At 41.5% G+C, this 15995-nt stretch overlaps 3 protein-coding genes across 4 annotated transcripts; all 3 read left to right on the plus strand.

Annotated features, from left to right (window-relative positions):
- Positions 1–1017: 1017 nt before the first annotated feature.
- LOC148912605 (uncharacterized) lies at positions 1018–11552 on the plus strand. 2 transcript variants are annotated; one of them, XM_089027327.1, is made up of 4 exons: positions 1106–1119; positions 8298–8421; positions 8806–8903; positions 9364–11552. In XM_089027327.1, the coding sequence occupies exon 4, from the start codon at positions 9370–9372 to the stop codon at positions 10468–10470; it is 1101 nt and encodes a 366-aa protein (XP_088883453.1). In that variant the 5' UTR covers positions 1106–1119; positions 8298–8421; positions 8806–8903; positions 9364–9369; the 3' UTR covers positions 10471–11552. The 2 variants fall into 2 exon arrangements, with proteins under 2 accessions (XP_088883452.1, XP_088883453.1); XM_089027326.1 differs by lacking the exon at positions 8806–8903 and having other exon boundaries at positions 1018–1119.
- LOC148912606 (uncharacterized) lies at positions 1541–7043 on the plus strand. Its single transcript, XM_089027325.1, has one exon. It carries the CDS (start codon positions 1852–1854, stop codon positions 6799–6801), a length of 4950 nt encoding a protein of 1649 aa, XP_088883451.1. The 5' UTR covers positions 1541–1851; the 3' UTR covers positions 6802–7043.
- Positions 11553–12159: 607 nt separating the features above from the next.
- On the plus strand, positions 12160–15669 carry LOC148912607 (uncharacterized). The gene is made up of 3 exons (XM_089027328.1): positions 12160–12268; positions 13258–13381; positions 14504–15669. Exons 2-3 carry the CDS (start codon positions 13262–13264, stop codon positions 15590–15592), a joined length of 1209 nt encoding a protein of 402 aa, XP_088883454.1. The 5' UTR covers positions 12160–12268; positions 13258–13261; the 3' UTR covers positions 15593–15669.
- Positions 15670–15995: the final 326 nt, after the last annotated feature.

Genomic DNA, 15995 nt, shown 5'->3' on the forward strand with positions numbered 1-15995 from the left:
AGCCTGATAGCAACACTCGGGGGGTTGGGAGAATTCTCGACAGTTATGCAAACCCTCGACTACGTCTCGGGTTTGTATAACCGTCTCGAATTCTCCCAACCTCCCCTCGTGTTGCTATCAGACTATGTAAACACGGAAAAAGTTTTCTATTGCTTAAATGGTAAACATTCTATTAGGTTTTTGGGGCCACAACTTTGGTTGAAGCTTGATATGGATCTAAGATTGTCGATTGGTAAAAACTCTTTCAAAATAAATTATTATTATCATCATGATGAGGAGGAGGGGGATGAGGATGTTCAGCCCTATGAAGTGAAAGGAAAAACAAGCTCTGCTTGCAGGGTTAACAAGACTTTTTTCGTGTGAGTTGAGAGTTGTGTGCATAGAATATTGAATAAAGTGGTAGTGCGTGCGAGCGAAAAGTGTCCCCAATTAGTGCGAAAGCGAGATTTTTTTTATTTTTTATTTTTCTAATGGTATGTCAGTTAATATGTCAGTCTCAGGTCTTGGGAAAAGACCCGACTAATACTTTTACCAGGAAAAAAACTTGTATTATATCTGATTATCCTGAGGTTGGAATAAATTAATAATGATAACAATGATGTTTTTTTCTTATATAGCGCCTCTTCCATAAAAGATAACCTTATGCCTTATCTGAATCAACAGGCTCAATGATTGAAATGGGTTTTCTCGTGTATTTATATGCATAACACATGGTGGATGACGTCATGATGCATTTCGATATTCGTGCGCACTTTAGCTACTTTACCTTTATCATCCCCTCCATAAGATACCACCACCCCTCTCCCCTGAGAAAGGAAATGAACGGTCCCGGATCCTTAATCCTCATCTCTTCAAGTTAAAAGAATGCCTTTTAATCTATTAAACAATTCCCAAGATATTTTTTGTACCACAATGTTTTTCCATGTAAACCTTGACCTGATTTTGGAGCCGAACCGGGATGTTTGGTTCTTTCACAATTTGGCGCATGCGCATACATTTCCAACTTCTGATTGGCAACCGGTTGTGTTTGGTTCACTAATCCTTTTCTTTTAAATATCTTGTTATTTTGGTTGATTTTCCTGCACAGACAGACTGTTTTCTGGTCAACTGATACGTGAGGTAAGGCAGGAATGATGTATTGTGTTTCTTAGTGGATATTCAGTGCTGTTTGTAGGATCAAAGTGCTGCTGAGTACTCCAGATCACTCGAGTCATCCCGGAGTAGTCAATCGATAAAAATCGATACAAATCAGCTGATTTGTATTGATTTTTATGGGAAATCGTTTAAAATCGATAAAAAAAATTGGTGTGAGTTCGATTTTTATCGATTTAATCGATTTTTATCGATCAAGATTTGACAGCTTTAATTTGATCCAATAATGAGTACAATCATAAAATCAGCTTTATTTCACGGAAAGTATTCGAAAATATCGATGATAGTGCAATAGATTTTATAACTATTAATTCACAAGTAATTATATGTAGATCAGGCAGCTAATTATCCAACGCCAGCGAGCCCGTTGTGCCCGCGGACATTTGTGCCTGTCATGCGCGCGCGCCCGCGCCAGTGACGCCTGTTCATTACTGTTGTTATTGGTCGGCCATCTTGCGACTACGTTTCATTATTAAAGCTTGTTCATTCGTTTACGTCGTTCGTCGTGTTTACTGGCGTGGTGGCAGCGATTAAAGGACCCACGAACAACAGTATAAATACAACGATCAATAGCAGAAGTCTCGTAACGAGCCAACCTGTACGGTGGTTGGAAAACGAACAGCAAGAAACGTACACAAGAGCTTACGAAACACATTCACACGGCCTCATCAACAATCACCCAAACCATCGACTCCAAAAATGACTTCAACAAGAGCACCAAAACAATGGACACTGACTAAAAACGAGACAATCACTTCCTTCGAAGCATGGAGACAAAACCTACAGTATACATTATCTCTCGACGTAAATTTCGCATCCTTCCTTGGTGATACCGTGACGTGGCTAAAGAAATCTCGAGGCCCTCTAAGAGGCTTTACTGATGACGGTGAAGCAGTCCCTGTCGCTAGACGTCGAACAGCACAGCAAAAGTGTACCCATCTGGAGTTGATGCTTGGCCAAATCGCTAATTATTGCCCAGTTATCTCTAGAAATTCAATTGTCAAGAACTCAACATCTATCAACTCCATCTGGCAAATGATTCGCATGCATTATGGGTTCCAGTCCACCGGAGCACACTTTATCGACTTTAATAACATTAAACTGGAACATGACGAACGCCCAGAAGACCTCTTTCAACGACTGATGTCCTTCGTCGAAGACAATCTCCTCATCGCTAATGGCAATATCACCCACCATGGCGAGATTATAACCGCCGACGAGGAATCAACACCCAGTCTTGAAAATATGATCGTTCTCACCTGGCTTAGACTAATCCACCCGGACTTACCAAACCTCGTAAAACAACGATATGGCACGGAACTTCGCTCCAGAACCCTCGCATCGATAAAACCAGAAATCTCCCAAGCGTTGGACTCACTGCTTGACGAACTACGCACAGCCGCTGATTCCAAGATACTACGCGCTACAGCGTCAAAATTTAGATTCCCTGCCTCACGTGAACCAAACAAATTGCCAAACAGTCGCCGCCCAACGACTTCCAGACGCCCCAGGTCATGCCCACTATGCAAAGAAGCAGGCCGCGCAGATCAACAGCATTTCCTAAGTAAGTGCCCTTACTTACCTCCTGAGGACAGACTCTTCCTCGCCAAGACTCGCTCGACAACCAACTATGAAGAGGAAGTAGAAGAAGACGACGATAACCTAGATCTGTACGCACCTGATCAAGTTGACAGTGAAGCGTCAGCCCTTCCGTCCGCACGTTCCATCTCCCGAAGGGTCAGCACCAGAAGGTCACCCCTACTCAACGCCTTCTATCGACAACACCCAGTGAGGCTGACCCTCGACACCGGCGCCGAAACCAGCATGATTAAAGCGTCCGTTGCCCAGACACTTGGTCTTACCGTCGAAAAGTCTTCCCAACAAGCATTGCAAGCCGATGGTACGACACCGCTGACCGTTATTGGCGAAGTACACGTCCTGCTCTCTCGTTCCAACAAGAAACTCGCGCTCGACGCCCTCGTAGTAGAGGACATAGATGTTGACATACTCGCTGGAATACCCTTCCTCATCGCGAACGACATCTCAGTTCGCCCAGCCACTCAACAGATAACTATACAAGGCTCCGAAACCATCTTGTACCACACCGATGAAAAACACAGCACTCAGGCTCACACCATACGCCACGCCACGTCGTATGTGTTACGTTCATCGTCGCCCACCACCGTTATCTGGCCTGGAGATTACCTAGAAGTTGACGTCCCCCCCGAGCTGGGAACTGACAACACTATCGCCATTGAACCCCGTAGTGATACGTCCCAACTCAAACGCCCTCCACCCAGCGAAAACCCATGGCCCCAACCACGAGTCATAGATACAGTCGGAGGTAAAGTGCGAATTACCAACACGTCCGACGAACCATACACCGTCCGACGCCACGACCACATCTGCTGGGCCCGCCCAACCGTCCCAGCGACTCCTCCCGAAGCGGCTCCACCCTCAACACTCCCCGTTACAGAAGTAAAGCCTACCCCGCCGTCCTCAGGCAGCGTAAGTCTAGATCCAGACAAGCTACTTACAAGTTCCATGCGTGACCAATTCCAGAAGGTCCTACAGAAATACGACAACGTCTTCAAACCGGACATTCCAGGGTACAACGGAGCAGCGGGCCATATAGAAGCCCGCGTAAACATGGGACCGGTACAGCCGCCCCAACGTAAAGGGCGCCTTCCTCAATACTCTCGAAACCAACTAATAGAGCTGCAAGAGAAGTTTGACGAACTGGAAAGAGACCAAGTCTTCCAAAAACCCGAAGATATCGACGTGGCAGTAGAATACCTGAACCCCTCCTTCCTCATAAAGAAACCCTCTGGCGGTCATCGCCTCGTCACTGCCTTTGCAGACGTGGGACGGTACAGCAAACCCCAACCATCACTCATGCCAGACGTTGACTCCACACTACGCACCATTGCACCATGGAAGTTCCTGATAAAGTCTGATCTCAGCCGCGCCTTCTACCAAATACCCCTTGCTAAAGAATCCAGGAAGTACTGCGGCGTAGCCACACCATTTCGTGGCGTACGCGTTTACTGCCGCTCCGCAATGGGAATGCCCGGCTCAGAAACAGCACTCGAAGAGATGATGTGTCGAGTACTTGGTGACTTCATCCAAGAAGGCTGCGTGGCAAAGATAGCAGACGACTTGTACTGCGGAGGAGCAAGCCCCGAAGACCTTCTACCTATCTGGGCACGGGTCCTGGAACAGCTTGACAGGTGCAACCTTAGACTCTCACCAACTAAAACGGTCATCTGTCCAAAGTCCACCACCATATTAGGATGGGTGTGGTCCCAAGGCAAACTATCTGCAAGTCCTCATCGCGTCGCGGTTCTTGCATCTTGTCCTCCTCCAACTACCGTCAAAGGCATGCGCTCTTTTATCGGGTCCTACAAAGTCCTTAGCCGCGTCCTACCAGAGTGTTCCTCCCTAATCGACCCCCTCGAAGGCGCAATCTCGGGTCTCCAGTCACAAGACAAACTTACGTTGAACGAAAGTCTTCTCCACAAGTTTAAAGCTGCTCAGCAGGCCCTCACGTCAACCAAAGCCATCGCTCTACCACGTCCATCCGACTCCTTATGGATCGTAACAGACGGCTCCGTAACCAAACGTGGCCTCGGAGCAACACTATATGTGTCCCGTGAGAACAACCTCTATCTTGCCGGATTTTTCAGCGCAAAACTCCGCAAACACCAAGTCAACTGGCTGCCCTGTGAAATTGAAGCACTGAGTATCGCCGCGGCCGTCAAGCACTTCAGCCCGTTTATAATACAGTCTGAACACCGTACTTGCGTACTCACTGACAGCAAACCATGCGTCCAAGCCATCAATAAACTCTGTCGCGGCGAATTTTCCGCAAGCCCTCGGGTAACATCATTCCTAACTACCGTTAGCCGATATCAAGTCACGTTGCAGCATTTGGCCGGTACGGCTAACCTCCCTTCAGACTTTACGAGCCGCAACGCTCCAGAGTGCCAAGAACCAACATGCCAGGTGTGCAGTTTCATCAAAGAAACAGAAGACTCTGTCGTCCGTGACGTGTCCGTTCAAGACATCATCGACAACACCAAGTCACTTCCATTCACCACGAGATCAGCCTGGCGAGAAATCCAAAACGGATGTCCCGACCTCCGCAGAGTCCATGCCCATCTGAAACAAGGAACTAGACCCTCGAAGAAACTGACTAACATAAAAGACATCAAACGCTATCTAAACGTAACGTCCATCTCCAAAGACGGCATTCTAGTAGTCAAACGCAACCAACCTTTCACCCCCTCATCTGAGGCAATAGTAGTACCACGGTCCGTACTTGATGGTCTTCTCACAGCTCTCCACGTTCGTCTAAACCATCCATCTCGCAACCAGCTTCAGATGGTTGTACTACGCCACTTCTTTGCGTTAGACATGAACAGTGCCCTAACCAGGGTATCCTCGTCATGCCACCCATGTGCCTCCTTACGGAAGTTTCCAAGTTCTCTCGTAAACCAATCATCTGAAGAACCACCCGACGTCGTCGGCATATCCTTCGCTGCTGACGTTATCAAACGACAACGACAAGCAATCTTACTACTCAGAGAGTGTTCGACATCCTACACCAACACTTGTTTAATACAAGACGAAAAGTACGACACCCTGCGCGACGCCCTTACACGCCTCATTGTGGAACTACACCCTTTGGACGGTCCAAGAGCAGTCATTCGAGTAGACCCTGCACCAAGCTTCTTATCTCTTAGCAACAACGACGGTCTAAAACACTTGAACATTTGGCTCGATGTTGGTCGCATAAAGAATAAGAATAAGAACCCAGTCGCCGAAAAGGCTATTCAAGAGCTAGAAGAAGAGCTTCTGCGACAGGAGCCCGGAGGTGGACCCATTACTTCTACTGGCCTCGCACTAGCAACAGCTCGTCTCAACTCTCGCCTACGCCATCAAGGTCTCTCCGCTCGTGAACTATGGACACAGCGCAGTCAATACACCTGTGACCAACTCCCACTATCTGACTACCAGAATATAGTAGCGCAGCACCAGAAGAGGTCCACTAACCATCCCCACAGCGAAAAGTCCAAAGACAAACACGGAGTTGCCGCACCTCAGCCACAGATTCGAGTGGGAGACATAGTTTATTTGATCGCTGACCGCGACAAACTACGTGCTCGTGACCGCTACATCGTTACAGAAGTGAGCGACCCTTGGTGTTACATTAAGAAGTTCACCGGATCCCAACTTCGCGCCACATCATACAAGGTCAAGCTATGTGAGTGCTATGCCGTTCCCGCTCCCCTCGCCTCCTCCCACACTAGTACTCAAGTAATCCACAACGATGCCGACGAAGACTTCGCCACCGTAGACCCAACGTTAGCGTCAGAAGAACCAAGTCCACCAACACCCCCATCGGAACTTATCCGCCCATACGAAGTTGACTTACCAAGCTGGTGTAAACCAAACAATCAAGACAACGCATCGGAAGAAGACACCAACACAACCCCAGAAACAACTGAGCAAGACCCACCACCCTCGCAAGTCACTCTCACCGTCCCACTGCCCATCAACAACGAACTCAGCAGCGAAGAATCTCCCTCGAGACCACAACGAACACGCAAACCCCCAGCCTACCTCAAGGACTACTTCCTATATTGAGACATTATGCGACCTGTAGATGTATGAACCATAATAACTTTGTTATCCAGTTAATTAACAGAAAATAAGGAAGAAGAAGATACTGCGCCAGCGAGCCCGTTGTGCCCGCGGACATTTGTGCCTGTCATGCGCGCGCGCCCGCGCCAGTGACGCCTGTTCATTACTGTTGTTATTGGTCGGCCATCTTGCGACTACGTTTCATTATTAAAGCTTGTTCATTCGTTTACGTCGTTCGTCGTGTTTACTGGCGCAAGTACTTTTGCTGTCTGTTCACTGATCACTATAACAAACTCCTAGTTTGTGTCAAGCTATAGTTACGAAAAAGTAATTGTCGGTGGTGTAAATCCGTAGCCACACGACCCTCTTCGATAGAAATTGTTCAAGAACATAAATCGAAAAAAAACGATATGTATATAATCAATCAATCGATAAAAATCGATAAAAAAATTTAGTGTGAGTTCGATTTTTAACGATTGATAAATACAATCGATATCAATCAAATCAGCGGTATCGATTGTTATCGATTTATCGATCGGCAAAATCGATATCGATTTTTATCGATTGACTACTCCGAGAGTCATTTGTAAACGATATCAAGAAATAATCTGTATAAAATTGAGAAGCGATTAAAGTAAAATATAAGAGCTTTATTGTAATGAAATATCTTCCGTTACTTCTTCTAGCTTGTCAAACATTTCGATAGTGAGGTGTATTGGAGAACTTTGGTGAAAATATATAGTGATGCGAACACTATTAGCTTACTACTAAATGCTTTACTAGTTCATCAAATGAAGAACATTGAACATGCTTGAAGCGAAGGTATCACCTTAGACAAGTTTTATGGATTTCAAAATAATTTTGCTTTCAAGTTTTTGACTTTGGTTAACTATAAGGGGTTGAAAAGTCTTCAAATAGACGGTGACTGAAAAAGCTACAGGAAGGAAGCCATCTTGCTTTCTTCCACAGGGAGCCCAAGAGGGCTTATGATACCATATTCACTTTTTGAGTAGTAATTATGAGGTTTGCCAAAGTTCCCAAAGCCTGGAATAGTACTAATAGGGTTTCATATCCTGAACTGTGTCATTTCTTTGATATTAATATCTAGACATACACTAAAACAGTTAATCATTTCAGTCTCAGTGAGCTACAAACAGGTAACTATTCACTGATATTCACCTCACCCTTCATAAATAATTGTTAAATATTTGGGCTTATAACCAAATATTTGAAACATAAATGCCCTGCATTTGTCTTGGCAAAATAAGAATTTATACCTGTAGCTAATAAGGTATTTTAGAGAAAATCATGTAGAAGGACCCATTGTGTAGTTCCAAAAATTATTTCATACCCCCCCCCCCCCCCCCCCCCCCCACACACACACACAGAGGCCTACCCCAGGAAATTGCACAGCCACAATCTGCCTTCCTTGCTCTGCAGTCTGACATCTCACTCCATAATACATCCTTGCTAATAATGGAATTTAATATTTATTTTAGTAAAATGGGGTCAAATGTCCATATAAAGACAGAAAAAAGGGACTCAGATGAAATGGACTTTTTGTTTTATAACAACATTGTCACTGTAGAACCCAGTTGGCATGCAGATCCTTCTGTCTCTGAGGTTAGTTTGTTCTTGATAAATTAATCAGATTAATTATTCTGCCATTTCTTTGTATTCTTATTTTATCAGGGTTCCCATGGTCAGGGAAAAGTCATTGAATTCTGAATATTTTTCAAGGTCAGGGAATTGTCAGGGAATTTTTATTTTGGTCAGGGAAATTTCCAATTTATTAAAAATCTACAAAGCTTTTCACTGTCGTATCACAGCATGGGACAATCACAACAGAGCTAGGCTCCAATTTAAGTGAAAGCCCAGAGATCAAATTAGAATTTAGAAGTTGATTTTTGAGGAGGGAGGAAAACCGGAGGACCCAGAGGAAAACCCTTGAAGCACAGGAGAGAACCAACAAACAACTCTACTGACATACGACATCGTGATCGGCAGGACTTGAACTCTGGCCACATTGGTGAGAGGCGGCGCATTAGCAGCGCTGTCACCAGTGCTTCCCCTTAAAAAGTAAAGAAGAAGCTGCTCGCGTGTTGGTAAATATTCCCCCATATTCACTTTGCCTTCGGCGAATAATTGTTAAATAAAGTTTTAAGTAACCCATTTGTAACCTGGTAAACTTATCCTGACCTTGTAAGATATAGGCAGGCGTAGCTCAGTTGGTTAGTGCGCGACCTTCAGAGCTTGAGGTCCATGGTTCGATCCTTAGGATCTCCACATCTGTTTCAACGTCTCTCTAATCCGTGTAGCTTCAGCTTTAAATACTCTTAAAACAAAATGGTGAGAGGGGGTAAAGTGCGCACCGTCAGCTTCCATTGCTAGCAGTTGAATTTCAACTGAAGGAACTACCGACGTTAATATAGGTGCTTTACCTTTTTTCATTTACTGTCCTCCTAGGGACTTAGTCCACCATTACATGCAAAGAATATTTCCTAATCTTTTAGATAGTGGTATACAACAGGGATGGTGCTAATTTTTTTTTCCTTGCTAATATAGAACACCATGCTGAGAGTACAGACCAGTTATGTAACGCCAAAATCAAATGAACTGTGTAGTGTGGCTACACAGACTGAAGACTACGGCTGTGTCACTCACTGTACTTCAATGTATGTTGACAATGAAAGAGATAGGGAAAATAGAGAAAGTAAAAGTCATGAAATAAAAGAAGCAAGCGATGATGTTACGATTGATGTCAATGAGCAGGACACACTGAATAACACTGATGTTGACGATAACCTTGCTGAAGTTAGTGAAGACTCTGAGATGAATGAGTCATTGAGTACCATAATTACTAAGATGAAAGGAAGGAAGGATGTTGTACAAAATACACAACCTCAGCAAAGAGAAATGGAAACTAGAGAGAGGGAAAGCCATGAAATAAAAGAAGAAGTAACCAATGGTGATGCAAATGATGTCAATGAGCAGAACACATTCAATAACACTGATGTTGACGATAACCTTGATGAAGTTAGTGAAGACTTTGAGATGAATGAGTCATTGAGTACCATAATTAGTAAGATGACAGGAAGGAAGGAGCTTCTTCAAAATCGTTGTCATCTAAAAACATATACCCGTGAAAAGCCATTTGAATGTTCGTATTGTCACATGTGGTTTACACAGAAAAGCGTTCTTAAAATCCATGTACGAACACATACTGGTGAAAAGCCATATCAGTGTTCGTATTGTGATAAGGCATTTATAGAGAAAGGTGTGCTTATTCGTCATCTACAAACACATACCGGTGAAAAGCCATTTGAATGTTCGTATTGTGATAAGGCATTTATAGAGAAAAATAAGCTTGAAATTCACCTACGAACACATACCGGTGAAAAGCCATATGAATGTTCGTATTGCGACAAGGCATTTGTTCAGAAATTTGTTCTTATTGGTCATCTACGAACACATACTGGCGAAAAGCCATATAAATGTTCGTATTGTGACAAGGCATTTTCAAAGAAAGGTGATCTCGGCTGTCATCTACGAACACATACCGGTGAAAAGCCATATGAATGTTCGTATTGTCATAAGGCATTTTCACGGAAAAATAATCTTGGTCGTCATCTACGAACACATTCCGAGTTTTGTCCAATGCTGCCGAACTAATTCGGAAGATCAGTGTGGCTTACGATTCTTTTTTGAAAGTCATACACGACTTACCGTCTGCCAGCAAAGGTCTTTTTCTGTCCTCCGTTTGTTTGTTGTTGTTTTTTTTTTTGTTTTGTTTTTTTGTCGATTCTGGATAGCAACCCCAAAGCGAGCGAAAACTATGACTTTTGAAATCCATCTAATTATCCTGAGGTTGGAATAAAATAATAATAATTATTATTATCATATGATTATCCATAAAATACCTATATTTCTCCTTATTTAAAAACTGATATTTTCACATGTGAAAAGAATAGAGTGACCACAGTAAATCCGTGAAACACTTATCTAAATAGTACACAATAGAATAGTGCTAGTTAAACAATAGAAAACAATGTAATTTGCATGAAATTGTGCTATTTAGTATTACTAAAGTTTCACGGATTTACTGTGGTTACTCTAACATGTTATTTTTACTTGTGAAATTATCGTTCAATCTGTGTATTTAGGCTATTTACACCTATTTCAAAAAAAGTTGTCGGTTGGATATCTGAAATCAAAAATCTGAGACCGATTGGAATTGTGGGGGACGGAGTGTTTTCTTGTTAAAAATTCAATATACACTTACGCAGATAGTTTGCCAGTGCAGGTCATCGCTCAAAGTTAGTATATCAAGATATTAACTTTTTGCGAACTACTTATTAAAACCACAAACAATTTACAGCTTACAACCCACAATTCCTTTCGGTTTCAGATTTCAGATCTCCGACCGACAACGTTTTTTGAAATAGGTGTGTAAATAAAAACTTTTTATAATAATAAAAAGCTTATTAAGTTGATTTTTAGACTTGCCCCAAGTCGACCTCTCTTGTTTGCCGGTGTTTTTTTAGAGCGGGCGGCGGACTTTGCGAAAGCCTAGTTTATTTTATGGATCATTATTTAATAAACATAGGGCGGTAACCAGGGGGGAGCACAGGGTGCACGTGCACTCCTCATCCCGCCCCCCCAATAAAAGCTTAAAGTCCGCTCATCCATCTTCTTTTGCTTTAAAATTGCATGTAAATGTTTTTTGATTAAATGAAGACCATTTTCCATCGGCATATTATAGCATTTTTAAGAATTACTCACCCATTATCCCTTTATATATATTCTTTTGGTTCTGCTATTTTTAATTTTTTTAAATTTATTTATTTATTTATTTATTTATTTATTTATTTATTTATTTATTTATTTATTTATTTATTTATTTATTTATTTATTTATTTATTTATTTATTTATTTATTTATTTATTTATTTATTTATTTATTTATTTTTGGTCCTGCTATTTCGGGGGGGGGGGGGGGGGGTTCTACAAATCATTGCCAGTGCACCTCCCCTGCAAGATCCCTGGTTCACCCCAGAAACAGAATATTAAATGGTCGCGCGGAGATACGAACTTTATATCTTCAATTGTTGAAAAATCTCTCACGACTTAGACTTGCCCCAAGTCGACCTCTCTTGTTTCCCGGTGTTTTTTTACGAGTGAGCGTTCCCGTATCCTCAATGCTCATCTCTTGAACGTTAGAAGAATGTCTTTTAATCTATTGAACAATTCCCAAGATATTTTTTGTACCACAATGTTTTTCCATGTAAACCTTGGCCTGATTTTGGAGCCGAACCGGGATGTTTGGTTCTTTCACAATTTGGCGCATGCGCATATTCCAACTTCTGATTGGCAACCGGTTGTGTTTGGTTCTCATTTTCTTTCGAATCTCGTGCCATTTTGTTTGCTTTCACTGCACAAACAGACTGTTTACTGGTCAACTGATACGTCAGGTAAGTCAGGAATTATGTATTGTGTTTCTAAGTGGATATTTAGTACTGTTTGTAGGGTCAAAGTGCTGCTGAGTACACTCGAGTCATTTGTAAACGATATCAAGAAATAATATGTGTGAAATTGAGAAACGAAACGAAGATAGTAAGCAAATAAAATATTATATACGAGCTTTATAGTATTCAAATATGCTTCGTTACTTCTTCTAGCCTGTCAAACATTTCGATAGTGAGGTGTATTGGAGAACTTTGGTGAAAAAATATAGTGATGCGAACACTATTACCTTACTACTAATGTTTTACTAGTTCATCAAATGAAGAACATTGAACATGCTTGAAGCAAAGGTATCACCTTAGACAAGTTTTATAGATATTTTAATAATCTTGCGTTCAAGTTTTCGATTATAGTTCACTATTAGGGGTTGAAAAGTCTTCAAATAGACTGACAAAGCTACGAGAAGGTAGCCATCTTGCTTTTTCCACAGGGAGCCCAAGATTTAAAAAATCTTTATCACTGTGAATAAGAGTATGATGAACTTTGGAGGTTGCCCGAAGAAATAAGCAAAAAGAGAAAACAATTAGGGGGGGGGGGACTGGAAAACAAAACTAAGAAAAAATGGGTATTTAGCAAGGAAGAAGGGGGGACTTTACTAATTTACTATACAGTCAACATCAACACCACTGCTGTATTTGCATTATTGTGCGTGATTGTTATTTTCAATACCTCATATGTGCATTTTGGTTTGGCAGGCAAAAATAATGATGCACTGCCAAATGAATAATAAAATGGCATGCAAAATGTATGGGAATGACCTTCTTTTACCATGCTCCTTTACTATGGCAGGCTACAATAGTTTTCTCCTTCGAGCCCTGTGTTAGAGAAATGTAGAAGGATCCATTGCACAGCCACAATCTGCCTTCCTTGCTCAGCAGTCTTACCTTTCATTTCATAATACATCCTTGCTAATAATATGACTTGATATTTATTTTAGTAAAATGGAGTCAAATGTCCATATAAAGACAGAAGAAAGGGACTCAGATGAAATGGACTTTTTGTTTTATAACAACATCGTCACTGTGGAACCCAGTTGGCATGCAGATCCTTCTGTCTCTGAGGTTAGTTTGTTCTTGATAAATTAATCAGATTAATTATTCTGCCATTTCTTTATGCTGTAAATCCTCTATTTAGCCATCCGGGGGGCTTAATTATTTCAGGCACGTTTGAGGGGGGCTTATTGGAGAGAGGGGGCTTATTGATTTAGTCAAAATGCAGTAAGTTGTACGCTGGATGTAAGGATGTAATATGATTGTAACTCAGAATTAAATGGAAGCATTACTATTAGGGTTCGTGCTACTCCTTAAGCTCCTTGAAAACTCCTTGAATTTAATTCACGTTTTCAAGGGCACTTGAAAAGCTCTTGAATTTTTTGATTTCAGTGAAACTCCTTGAATTTGTGCTTTGATCATTACTTGCATGGTTCTGAAATAGATCTAGTCAGAAAGATCGGAAAATCTGAAAGTCGACCATGTGCAACCACCGTGTAAAACCTTGGCATAGTTAGCTGAACATACTCCTTGAAAATTCATTTTTGGGTCCTTGTATACTCCTTGAATAGCCCTTGAATTTTAAGTGGTTACCTCAGCGAACCCTGTACTATTGACTGTCTCGCATGATGTACATGGCATTTTTATTATTTGATTCACCTGTGTTAGTCTCTCAAGTATAATTTACGATTATTGTGAATAGCAAAACTAAAACACGGTAACATTAACAAAGCAAGCTAAAAAGAAATGTTCTGAACAATCAAGACTTTAATAAATTACCTTTAATCAGCACACGTGATTCTTTAGTTGTTAAGGGGGAGGGGAGGGGAGGCTTATTTGAGAGGGGGGGCCTAATTCCTCTTATTTCCCATACCATCCACAGGTAGCCCAAGCTAGGTTTTTAAAGCTTTACTTGATTTCACATTTTGACGATTTTATTGAGCTTTTTAAGTATCGCCATACATTTTCTTATAACATGACACCACAGAAACCTAGCTTGGGCTACCTGTCTACATCCTGAGCTGAATAACCCATTTGTAGCCTGGTAAACTTATCCTGACCTTGTAAGATATATTGACTGCAGTCCTCCTAGGGACTGAGTCCACCATTACATACAAAGAAAATTCCTTAATCTTTCAGATAGTGCTATAGAACAAGGATGGTGCTAATTTTTTTTTTTTCTTGCTAATCTAGGACACCATGCTGAGAGTACAGACCATTCATGTTACTCCAAAATCAAAAGAGCTGTGTAGTGTGGCTACACAGACTGAAGACTATGGCTGTGTCAATCATTGTACCTCAATGTATGTTGACAATGAAAGAAATATGGAAAATAGAGAAAGCGAAAGCCATGGAATAAAAGAAGCAAGCAATGGTGATGCAAATGATGTAAATGAGCAAAACACATTGAATAACACTGATGTTGACGATAACCTTGATGAAGTTAGTGAAGACTTTGAGATGAATGAGTCATTGAGTACTATAATTACTGAGATGAAAGGAAGGAAGGATGTTGTACAAAATGTACAACCTCAGCAAAGAGAAATGGAAACTAGAGAAAGCAAAAGCCATGAAATAAAAGAAGAAGTAACCAATGGTGATGCAAATGATGTCAATGAGCAGAACACATTCAATAACACTGATGTTCACGATAACCTTGATGAAGATAGTGAAGACCTTGAGATGGATGAGTCATTGAGTACCATAATTACTAAGATGAAAGAAGGGAAGGAGTTTCTTCAAAATCGTTCTCATCTAGAAGCATATACCAGTGAAAAGCCATTTGAATGTTCGTATTGTCACATGTGGTTTACACAGAAAAGCGTTCTTAAAATCCATGTACGAACACATACCGGTGAAAAGCCATATGAATGTTCGTATTGTGATAAGGCATTTATAGAGAAAGGTGTGCTTATTCGTCATCTACAAACACATACCGGTGAAAAGCCATTTGAATGTTCGTATTGTGATAAGGCATTTTTAGGGAAAAATAAGCTTAAAATTCACCTACGAACACATACCGGTGAAAAGCCATATAAATGTTCGTATTGTGACAAGGCATTTGCAAAGAAATTTGTTCTCGTTGGTCATCTACGAACACATACAGGTGAAAAGCCATACGGGTGTCCGCGTTGTGGTAAGGCATTTGCATTGAAAAGGTCTCTTGATCTTCATGTATTACGAACACATACCGTTGAAAAGCCATATAAATGTTCGTTTTGTGACAAGGCATTCATACAGAAAAGTGTTCTTGGTCGCCATCTACGAACACATACCAATTAAATCTTAAAAGCCATATCAATGTTTCTATTTTGATAAGTTTTTTTTACGAGAAGTAATAAATCAAACACGTAAAAGAGTGTTTCATCCGATTGCCCGGTTTCATTCTTAACCTCATTTTCTTTCTCACGCGCAATGTTCATCAGCTTTTTTAATCACAGGTTTTCAATATAGAATTCTTTCCTGTTGACAGCACATAATGGTCAGTGTTTGGCCACCATTGGCAGCATATTGTGAGCCGGATTTGAAGACTTTTATTAGCTGATTGACACCCAGCAATTTGCAAACACCGAGAAGTGAGTTGAAAAAGCGAGGCAGCATGCAAAGATTCTAAAAATAACATCAAAGATGCTCTTCAAGGGGCGCGGGGAATCCCTATTTTTAGCTCTTTATCTTTTGCATTTAC

This window comes from Actinia tenebrosa, unplaced genomic scaffold (genome assembly GCF_029948245.1).
Source record: "Actinia tenebrosa isolate PJP-AT-01 unplaced genomic scaffold, QUT_ActTen_1.0 PGA_scaffold11__36_contigs__length_13525064, whole genome shotgun sequence".
Taxonomy (NCBI): domain Eukaryota; kingdom Metazoa; phylum Cnidaria; class Anthozoa; order Actiniaria; family Actiniidae; genus Actinia; species Actinia tenebrosa.